General features: G+C 42.5%; 1 protein-coding gene across 2 annotated transcripts in view; it reads right to left on the reverse strand.

The window, feature by feature from the left end:
- The window catches only part of KTI12 (KTI12 chromatin associated homolog), a 34,537-nt gene extending 27,207 nt beyond the window's left edge, over positions 1-7,330 (reverse strand). Inside the window, exons 1-2 of one of the 2 annotated variants that reach the window (XM_018567637.1) lie at positions 7,243-7,330; positions 3,427-3,586 (exon numbers count right to left, since the gene is read on the reverse strand). In XM_018567637.1, the coding sequence (XP_018423139.1) occupies positions 3,427-3,574 (148 nt within the window). In that variant the 5' untranslated portion in view covers positions 3,575-3,586; positions 7,243-7,330. Of the gene's footprint in view, positions 1-3,426; positions 3,591-7,242 lie in introns of both variants that reach the window. The other variant, XM_018567638.1, reaches the window with a different exon arrangement.
- Positions 7,331-11,651: the final 4,321 nt, after the last annotated feature.

Genomic DNA, 11,651 nt, shown 5'->3' on the forward strand with positions numbered 1-11,651 from the left:
TCCTGAGTTTAGGGTCACAATAAAAGGAACCATCTAAATACACAGCTGAAATACCTATATGGTATCTTCTTTGCTTTAGAACAATCAGGTCAAATCCATAAGTGCTGCAAACCCTCTCAGAGCGATTTGTCTCACTGGCTTCCAGACATGATCCACTGGCCTTCCCCACAGTACATGCTTTCAAGACGTAAAAAAAACTGTCAAGTCTGAACCCCTTGCGACATCATAAGCAGAACTGTGTACAAAAGAACAAAGCAATGAACCTGAATCGATTTGACAGCTAAATTCCAGAAAAAAAGGATCTGAAGTTGTCATTAGGGGAACTGATATAGCACACAGGAAGCTTTAGTCCAAAGAAAACCACAACTCTATACATAAAAATGGCTTTATTATTTCAGCTCAAGTTCACTTTTTTGTGGGAGAACTTTATAGCAGAGATGAAAATCAAAAAATGATAGAAATACTTTGCTATACAAAGATTCATTTTTGTCAATTTAGAACTGCTTCTTGAAACCAAATCACACCTCATGACATTAACTAATGGGTTTGATTCAGATGGTTAACAAACTGTCAATAGAATCCGAGCACCTTTAAAAGGTATCAGATGTATTTTATCAGATCAGTTTTTTAAGAAAAAGCTAGTTACCTGACTGTCGACCTAACTCTCCTGCGCTATACTTTTGATTTTCACTAGAGAAACCTTTCTCAAATGTTTTACCATGCCGGAAACATTAAAATAGTTTTCAGGTCTCAGGGAAACCCTGCAAATAAAAGCATTAAATATACATCTTACAGTACATTATCATAATTAGAAGTTATAGATAAGATAAATAAAAGAATAAGGAATGTGGCATACCTAGGGGTCTATTTATAAACAATTTGCAGAGCCATTTGCCCTTTGATTCTCTCTGAATGCTTGTTCTGAGCGAGGGGTGAGAATGTAATGCAATGCTGCATTGTGGTCTGTAGATGGTGCTGAAAAGGATAAGAAATAACTTATTCCCCATGTTCCTCAGCTCCATCTAGTGGTCATAATGTGGTACTACATTACATTAAATTCGACCTGAAAAGAAAATCTACTAGGAATGTTTGTTTTTGCCTCTATTTACAGAGAGTAAACATTCATGTATTGGACATGTAGAGCAGGTCGTATTTTTATCCTTCCCTTGCCAATATGACAAAATTATTTCCAGTAATAATCATTAAAGTGATTGTAAACCCATATATTAAACCCACCTTGTAAGATGATAGGGCACACCACCAGCAATTTATTCTTTCTTTTTTTTTTTTAAGTTTTACATAATTTTTTTACAGTATGTCACAGGTCACATGACCACGTTTCTCCTTTACAGCTCATCATCTCCAGGGCCGGGCTAAACCTCAGTGCATCACTGTCTTGGTGCCATTGCTTTACGCCCTCCCATCTGCTGTGCAGAATGCGGTACCCTGTCCGTCAAGTATCTGATAGTGTAATGCTTCCTTAGAGCGATAGTCAGTGGGATTAGGACCCCCTTAAATTGGTAGTCAGTGGGATTAGGACCCCCTTAAATTGGTAGTCAGTGGGATTATGACCCCCTTAAAATAGTAGTCAGGGTGACAAAGTTCTACTTTGCACTATTGGTCAGTGGAGAGAATGAAACATTGGTGCTGGAAACACAAGAAGTAGACGAGGCGCCTCTATGAGTATCAGTAGATCAAATCACAAAGCATACAAGGAAAATATTGCTCATCTTCTCACATGGCTGAGAGAACACATAAATACAATCGCGGCATTCAGGCTGATAAAGAAAGCTTTTCCAAAGCTGGATAGTAAGGGCGCGTTTACCACTCTGCAAACTGATATTATGCCGTCTTCTACAAATAATATTGCTATTAAATAGGATGGAAATGCATCTAAGTGTATCCGTGTGGATAAGGATTATCAAACTTTTATGCAACGACTCACCTGACATCACCGCGATAGCAGTTCATAAAACAATGTCAGTGTGACCTGATGAAGGTAGAGAGTAGAAACCAGAGTGATGATGAAAGGTGAAACTCCAATTTATAAAAAAAAAGTTAAAACAAACTTATGTGTTTCAGAGTGATTCTTGTTTCCTCTTTAGGGGTAATCAGTTACTTCCTGCCCACTTTACTGCAGATTTCCCTCATCACATCAACACAAAGGAAAATTGTCCAGTACCCTGGTTATTCTTTAATCCCCTCAGACCTTAGACTGTCACCTTAGCATGCTTGCTATGGAGTTGCCCAGGCTGTACAGGCTATCTACTTTAAAGAGCACTGCCTGTCTGTACCAACAGTGTTCCACACACCTCTCATCAGATGACAGTCTGGTCCAAGTACCTTACTGTATATAAAAAGGGACATTCAAATTTTTTTAAAAGTAATACAGGCAACCTCATTGCTTACATGGAGTACCCCCTAAAACTCCAAGGTGAATTATGAATTTGACTTTCCATAGCTCTATAAATATAGCTCAATAATATATGTACACTCAAGTTTATAATAAAAAATTTAATTGCACAAAACAGTTCTACAAAGCAGCAATGAAGGTTTTGTGCAATTGCAGTGGAGTGACAGACTGCTGCATAATGTATGCAAACTTTCATTGCAAAGACAATAAATGAAGCAGTACATACATGAAACCTTAAGAGGTGAAGCACAAGACTACTCACTACAAAGCGGTACACAGTGAATTCCTGTGGGGTAGAATAAGTCGTAACTCACTGAAAATAGTATGGACGGTGTGATTCAAAAGTAGAAGGCTCATATACAGTAGAAAAGCAGGGAGAAAGTCAGAGACAAGGAAAACGGGGGGTGCAGGAGAGGTCAGGGTGAGGGTGTCAATGACAAGCAGGCGGAATGAGGTGCATGTGAAAAGAAGCAAAAAGTGGGGCAAGAAGGGGACCCGCTAAAGAAGAAAGTCCAGCAGACAAAGTGGACCTTGCAGATTTAGAAAGTCAAAGAGTTAACATTAAAGGTGGAAGGCAAAAAATCTTCAACCCAAGGGTACCAAATCTGATTGAATCGGAAGTGATGTAATCTGCAACGCTACTGGTCCCATAGTACGGGGAGGTGATCGGTGAACCGAGGTTCGCCGATCTCCTTCCCAGCTTCCCCCCGACACCAGAGAAGCCAGTCCCGGGCATGGCGGCACATGAGCCACCAGAATTGCTTCTACTGTAAAGCCGACAGTCGGCTTTATAAGTGTATACAGACTCCCGGCGCCTTCTGTTTAACGGGCCTGGTCATGCAGGGGTTAATGATGAGGATGTATTGACTGTGTCCATTTGGCTTCCTTCTGCTCGAATGAATACTTCCTATGTGTACCACTGGGCTTGTTCCACTTGTACTTTGATGAAACCATTTGAATACAGCTGTGAGCTTTGTTTCAAAAGTAATAACAACGAAATGTAAAATCCTTACCTGCATACACAGAATTCTTATCAACAGCAAGGGTATGGTCTCCAATTATATAAACGTTTCGCCCAGCCTGCTCCAGGTGCTTTTTTAGATCCAGTGCTCTTTGACTCTTCCCACTGCAGGGGAATCCACACAGCACCACAAGAGGCATTTCAGGAACCAACTGTAAATAGTAACAATGTTAATACCCAAGAGAAAAAAAAAAACCACAACAAAATGCATATAAAACATGTTACACATGAAAAGCACACGTGATCACACCTGAGACCACGGTGCATCCAGTTTCCAGTACACAAGTGTGAAAAGGGCCTCATTCTCTCCCCATCTGCGTCCTCAGCACAGGTGCACAGTGGTGATCTGGCTGCACAATGAGGTTGATTTCCTACAATCACACAATTTATTGAGTGAACTTTCTCACTTCAATTATCCAATCACATGCAGATAAAACAGGTATGCAGGGATTTGCTTTTCACATGATTGGAGAACTGAATTTTCACTTAATTTTTTGTGTAAACAATCTGAACGCCTTTATTAAATCAGACTTTATATTTCCAATTGAATTAACTGTCGCCTGGGCTAACCCCATTAAGGACAAAGCAACAAGTTCACTTTAAAGTGTATGCGTGAGTAAGTCCTAAAATATATATGGCACAGTTCTACAATACTTGCACATTTCCCCATGTTATATTTCTTAAAAAATGCTGTAATTACTAAAAACTGATGATCCTGCCAGAAATGCAGTCAGCTCCTAACTTCCTGTAAAGTGCTGCACTGAGATAGTAGAGGGGCGAAATAGAAGGCAGCTGGAGCTACTGCTGAGAATTGTGGGAAGTGAGTGCTACAAGTGTGAATAGAGCTGCAGCTAACGATTATTTTCAAAATCGATTAGATTAGTTAGCCGATTATTAAGTTCGATTAATCGGTTACTCGGATGAACTATAAAATAAAGTTTAAAAAATGGCTCCAGTGATAGGACTACTAGTTTGTATTGAGGTTGCAGTCCATCACAGGAGCAAGCTTGGACCGGTGGAAGTAAAAAAGAAAAAAAGATAGTGTGGTGTGCAATATAAATAGTAAAATTATACAGCAATGAATGCACAATGGCAACGGCTATAGAGGACTACAAAACCCAGCAAAAGCACATTATACAGCACAATGCAGAATACCACTAGCTATAAAGGAATACAACAAATCCCAGGAATAGTAAGAACAATGGAGGTGACTAGAGTGAGTTGCGGACATCACAGACTCCTGTAGTTCAGCAGGTAAGCGTTCAAGCAGGGCTGACAACACTGGAAATAAAAACCAGCAGAGGTAGTGTTGTCATCTCACCACAAGGAGCAGACTGCATTTATGGCCGGGTCACCAGGTCTTTTAGTATCTGTGGCATTTTACCACTTGAGTACTATCCTGTAATACCCCTTCATTACCAGGATATCAGTGTTTAGTATTGTGATTGTTAGACTGACAATTACCCGGTCATACAACACTGCACCCAAACTAATATTGAATCATTTTTGAGACAGATAGAGCTTTATTTTGGTGGTGGTTATAACACGCTCCGCTTTTTTATTGTTTACTATATAGAGGTGAAAATAAAAAAATTTTGCATAATTTTATCTTTCATTTCAGCATTAAAAAGCACAGTGTACAGCCATTCACGGGTTCACTGGTCATCTGACTATAAGCAGCACTCCAGAAATACACATCCCCCTCCCCAGTTTTTTATGATAGGGTGGTGCAGAGATGATTAAATATAGGGAATGTGCATGTATTGGAGAGCTTATGTGTCTGTGGCATAAAAGTAGAGGGAACCTATCCCAGGGGACACAGAAAGAAAACTAAAACCGTAGAGCAGAGGTGCCCACAGTTTTTGTGTTAAGATCTACTTTTCAAATGACGAGCTACATGAGATCTACCAACGAAAAAAAATTCCCTCTCTCTCTCCTGGCTGTCTCTCCTTGCTCATCCTCCTGGCTGTCTCTCCTCTCTCTCCTGGCTGTCTTTCCTCGCTCTCTCTCTCCTGGCTGTCATTCCTCATTTTTTCTCCTGGCTGTCTCTCCTCACTCTCTCTTTCCTGGCTGTCTCTCCTTGCTCTCTCCCCTGGCTGTCTTTCCTCTCACTCCTGGCTCACCTTGCTGTATTGTGCAACAGGCTGTGTAAACTAATATTCTTTGATGTAATACATAGCAGCACTTCAACCACCAATATCCACCAGAAAGGTGTCAGGGAGCTTGGCTCAGCAGACTCAGGCTCATAGGTAATCATGTGTGCACAGCTAAATAAATATACTAAAATGGAATAAAGGGGCCGCCATTCAAACCCTTCGTGATCTACCAGCATCAGCTTTGAGAGCTACTGGTACATCACGATCTACCTAATGGACACCCCTGCCTTAGAGACTATCCTACTCAAAACTTTTAGATGTAAATACACTTTAATGCTGATACTGGTACTTTCAGGTATGGTGGGGGGCAGGTGACTCAATCCCCTTTCTCTTATGTGACAGTGCTGGGGCTTGACCATACCAGAACCTGAGCCAGGAGACAACTGAGCTCTGTGCAATCTGTACCGTACGCTTACACAGGACTTCTTTTTGCCCGCCCCTCGCCCCAGGTGAGCACAGCAGTTGGGAGTGAAGGAAAGATAAATGTAAGAAGCTGTGGGTCAACAAGTAAAGCAGAACTCTACGGGGTTAATATTTAACCCTTGCAGTGGGGCTACCCACAAAAATAAAGTTATACTCCTCAGAGACGGCTTGCTCTTAGACCGGTCTCTGTCTCCTCCTCCTCTGTAGTGTCCCAAGGTCTTGCGAGTCATCACGCTCTATACACTGTGTATTGAATGTGAAGAAACTTGAGGAACATTCTGCAGAGGAGAAGAAGGAGGAGATGGGCAGAAGGGACCGGTCTAAGATCAAACCAGCTTGGAGGATCAGGCGAGTATAACTTTGTTATTTTAGCACCGAGACATACAATGAGCACTTAACCCTCACAGTGCAGAGGTAGCCCCACTACATGGGTTAATAAAAACTATGCCTGGAGTTCTGCAGTAAAGTGCACCTGTTGCTTGGTCATTCATAGGGAACACGCAGTTCGACGTATAAGAAAAGACATGTTATCTTCCCTGCTATAAACAGACAACACTACCTATAATGTCAGCACCCACTTACTGGAAGGGTCTATTCACACCAACAGGCACTCAATATGTGTTGTGTAGGGGCAATGAGACGAGTTGTTACAACACATCACACTGTTTATCTTTTTTTTTTCAACTTTATTGAAATGTCACAAAAAGACATTTCCGTCAATGCAGTGTAGTGTGTCACAATGTGCTGAAAAAAACAAGCTGTCTTACTGTAAGCGCACACACTAACGCAGCGCATTGGTGTGAACTGAAAGAAAAGTACAGAAGGCAAATTGCCTTGTCTAAGCATTAGGCAACACCAGTGTAAACGAACCCCGATAAAGCATCCAATCAGGCAGCCATCTCTACCTTTCACATGTTACACCATAAATATTGCTCCCAGCAGACCAGGAAAACATCAATTTAGTATGAAAGCTGTGAATCTCAGGCATATTTCCACAAGAACAATCAGCGACACCTGACAACATTACCTAACTTACTGCTGATGACATTCTTCCCTGTTCTAACATCTGCTGTGCGCCTACAACTCCCATCAATTACTTGTCAGTTTTGCATGCTGGGAATTGTAGTCCAGCAGCAGCCTATTACTACTTGTGTGTACGGGTACAGCTGATTATAATGAGGCGAGCTTCCCAGCACAGCTACACAGAGCGATGTGACCGATCTCTATACCTTGTCACACCTCCGGAGAGCTGTCCACCGGCACAAACATGGATAGCGCCATTTCTCAGCTACAAACGGAAGTTCCGGTCATGTGATCAGATGGTGCTGCGGAGGACACGCCTACCCAGGAGGTAGCCGAGACTGCCATGCGGCTTTGTCACGTGTTCGTCGCTGGCTGTGGTCAGCTAGTAGTCATAAGAGTTACAGCCTCATGTGAAATCCTGTCATTGTCGCAAATCCTATACATAGTGTCACTTTTACTGATAGATACAAGGGGATATAATGTAGAATACATTACCACAACAGTGCAACATAAGTGTCACCCGCCATTTAAAGTGTCTTTTAACTTTTGCAGTCAAATATGGAATCCCTGCACTGTATGTTATGTTATGTGTTCACATTTAAACAACATGTCTACAAATATTTTTACATATTTTTTTGAATTTTATTTTACCTTTCTAGTTGTTTCTCTGGAGTATGATTATACAAAGGGTGTTATAGGCAGCTATATAAACTGCGTGGCCGTTAAGTGGTTATACCAAGACCCAGGCTGCTGCAGCCATGATCTTGGTATTGTTTTGTACAGCCAGCACATACAAGGGTTTGGACGGCTTGTATGCAGCTGGGGTGTGTGTGCCCCCTCTATCCCCTGGCTATCCCAGACACTGCAGTCCCCCATGCGGGCTCAGGATCAGCATGGCGGGTCTCTGGACCTTGATAGGCAGGAGATCAGCACACTTCCAGCAGCTGTCCTCCCCTCTGCTTACTGAAACCAGAAACAACATGTATTACATCACTTCTGGTTTCAGTGTGTCATTTCTCTGGCTGCTGTGGCCGGAGAAGAAGCTGATGAAGCACAATCTTGGCTTTATCAAGTTCTTTGGGGTCCATAGGTGACATCTGATGTGTCCATAAAGAGGACCTGTACTGTATCTGTGCTATAACATAAGGGGCTTGTTAGTTCACAAGCCCCTATGTAATAGCACTTTATTGATGACAGATTTATTAGACCCCTAATATCACCTTTGCAGCCCATTGAAGCTGATCAAGCACAGATTGTGATTGACCAGCTTCTTCCCTGGCCTCTGTAGCAGGGGAATGACAGCTGACAGTCAGGTTTACACAAGTAAACAATAGCTACCGGTAGTCTGTTTACAGGGGCCTGATATTGCCGTCATATGACATATGTCAGTAGCAGCAAAAGGGTTAATGGTAATCTATGGTAAAAAATTTAAAGTAAATATGTATTTCTGTATTGAATTTCCATAATTTCTATTCCACTCCTAATAACCATATCAATCTAGAAGTTTTTAAACTTACTTATTGAAGATGCCCATAGGGATGTACTTCCTCAATCCACTGACACAATTTCAGCTCAGTGAATATACACTTCGGTGTGTCACGACTCTCACTGAGTCTGCCTTCTGGACTACAACTCAATGTCTGAACAATGTAACATTATCATTGCTTGCTGGAAGCAATGCATGATGTGATGTGTAGTGTTGAGAAATAGAGATTGCCTTCTGAAGCAGCAGGGAAAGAGTGCAACGTACATTGGAAATCTAGGAAGTTGTGAAAGTGATGAGCAGACAGAAGGCATCACTCATTACATAAAAGAGATTTCTTCAAGTAAGCTTTGATTGCATTATCAAATACAACTCTAGTATGCCCACCTGCCATGCAGCCACATACACAGACAGGAAACAGGTAAGGAACTCAGAGGCATTTCAAACTGATCTCATTTGCAAGCTGAAAGCATGCTGCTTTTCTTCTCTGTTTTTTCAGCAGTTTAAGTTGGGGAGGAGGCCACACTTAATAAATGGACCTTGCATGGAGGACAGCAGAGTCCGCTTTAACCTCCCTGGCGGTATTCCCGAGTGTGGCTCGGGGTCAATTTTCAGTACCAAGAGTGATAACCCCGAGCCACATTCGGGATTGCACAAAAGTGTTACTTACCTTGTCCCTGCGAGCCCGCGGTGTCCTCTGCTGTGTGCGCCCGGTCGATGCCGGCATTCGGCTTTCAGTTTCGTTTTCGGTGTCACAGCGGGGGGCGGCGGGTAATTCAAAAGTGAAAACATGACATTTACACAGAATACACACAATACAATGTAATCTGCTATGATTACATTTATGTACCAAACCATTTCCCTTCAATTTTGTCCCTAGAGCTTTGTCCAGTGCCCTGCCTGCACTTTTACTGTTCTTTCTGCCTGGAAACTTTAGAACGCCCATGGCATCCAAAAAGCGTCCCTTTAGGTCAAAAGCGGTTTTAGACCATGTAGAAAACAGCGATAGTAAATTAGAATCACTTGCAGAAAGTGATAGCGATTTGTTGGGAAATTCGTCATCAGACACTGAAAGTGATGACAGCGATTCAGCGACCGAGCTCAGTGATGTGTAAACTTGGTACTCTATTGACTGTGGTACGGATCACGCAGCGCCCCCAGAATTCAATTCCCATTTACTGGACTGTTTTTTTTTATATTATAATTTTTTAATTTCGTGTTTCATACTTTATCATATCCGGGATGTCTACTGGACTCTTGTTTGGACAGATTTAAGTGAGTTATTCCTAAGATTTACTAAGAATTACAGGCCTACAATATAAAACAACAAATTTCCATGAAAAACAATGTACCTCTTTGGCATGCTAAAATCCTGTATAATCATAACGCCAGGGTGGTTAAGCAGGGGAATGCTTTATTGCAGCTGATAACCTATGTCTCTCCTAATGACTGATCTAGAAATCTCTACGTTCAGTACAATAACACAAATATAGAAAAGCAAACATATAAAATGTTAGTCATATAAAAACGTACTACAAGGTAAACATTGCGATAATAACTGGAAATATGTCATCACTGAACTACCACTATACTTTCCTTTTGACATTTATTTTTTTAGCACTCCAGAGTCTCATTTGTATTTTTACTAAGAAGTCAAACATTGATGTAATCAAAGGCATTTATATGTTGCCTTGATTAGACACCTGCACATAAGATTTCCTTACTGTATGCACACAACAAGCAAGCACCAGAGGCAAGAAACATTGCAATCAGTAAACTATTCTGCACAAAAAAAGTGTGCGTGGTGGGCGATGGAGCTGAAAATATAGATAGGAATGATGAAAATCTATGGTTTGTATTCACAGGTCACCACTCATTGTTAGAGCTGAAGGTAGGTGTGCTAAATTCAGTGTCATGGACCACATAGACACTAATGATGTGTGCCGTCTTGGTGTGAACCAAATTCGCCCAAGTTCACCCAAATCCACACAAAACTGTCACTAACACACACACACCCCTCCTCACCCAATCAGTGGTGGCCAGGGCATTCCCTGCCCCGTGGCTACATGTCACAAAAGAGTGGGGAATGCCCCTGCTGCAATTGATTGGACCAGGAGTGGGGTGTGATAGTTTTGCTTGGGCGAACTTAGTTTGCTCCAAACCCTCATATCGCATCACTGATTGACACAGCTCTTTTCAGTTTTTATTTGTTGACCTGTTAAATGAAATAGAAAGCAGTATTATTGTAATGTTCTTTAGTTTTCAGGACACTGAACTTGTAGCAAAACTGACATGGCTGCAGCCATAACCTTAACCCCCCTAATCCCCACAACCTCCTTTAGACAAAAAATCCAAGCTGTACTGACTCTCTCTGCATTCTCGAGTTATCTTCTAGGTTGAATGACGCACAGCATCATTCAACCCACTTACTGTTAGCTCGCGGTTCCAAATACCCACCATCCTGGGGGCATATCATTAAGCCATCCTGCATTTACAGGAGAATGCTCCTGAGTGCAGTGCCATGTCATTATGATTCCACTCTCTTCAGCAATGATGATCCACTTTCCACCAGAGGAGGAAAAGGACCCATAATGTAACAGACATTTTAAGTGAGTGGGTAGAGGATTGTTCCTAAGGAGACAGGAGACATTGTTCCAAGAAACAGGGAGGAAGGGGGAATCTTGGAGTTGGCCTTTAACCAACCAGTTATAATGCCACCTGGTCAGGGGCGTAACTAGAAATCACAGGGCCCCATAGCAAAATGTTGTATGGGGCCCTGTGATTTCTAGTTACACCCGTTGAAGAGCCCACATAGCTCACCTGAGGGTGACCCTGCAGAGCCCACCATAGACTCTCTATGGTGGGCTCTGCAGGGTCCCCCTCAGATGGGCTGGTCACACTCCTTACCTGTCCGCCTCTTCTTCCTCCGTCTTCCCTCCTCCGTCGCCGGCCCCACCTCCTCTGATGCTGACCTCACGGGCCCCGCCTCCTCTGATGCTGACCTCACGGGCCCCGCCTCCTCCTCCCCGCCACGTCCAGCCTCCTCCACCGCCGCTGCTGACTCTCATTGACTCAGCAGCGGCAATGGAGAAGAACGCAGCGCTGCACAGATCACGGTGATCTGAACAGCGG

This window comes from Nanorana parkeri, unplaced genomic scaffold, assembly GCF_000935625.1.
Source record: "Nanorana parkeri isolate BGI_ZX_2015 unplaced genomic scaffold, ASM93562v1 scaffold1078, whole genome shotgun sequence".
In the NCBI taxonomy this organism is placed as follows: Eukaryota; Metazoa; Chordata; class Amphibia; order Anura; family Dicroglossidae; genus Nanorana; species Nanorana parkeri.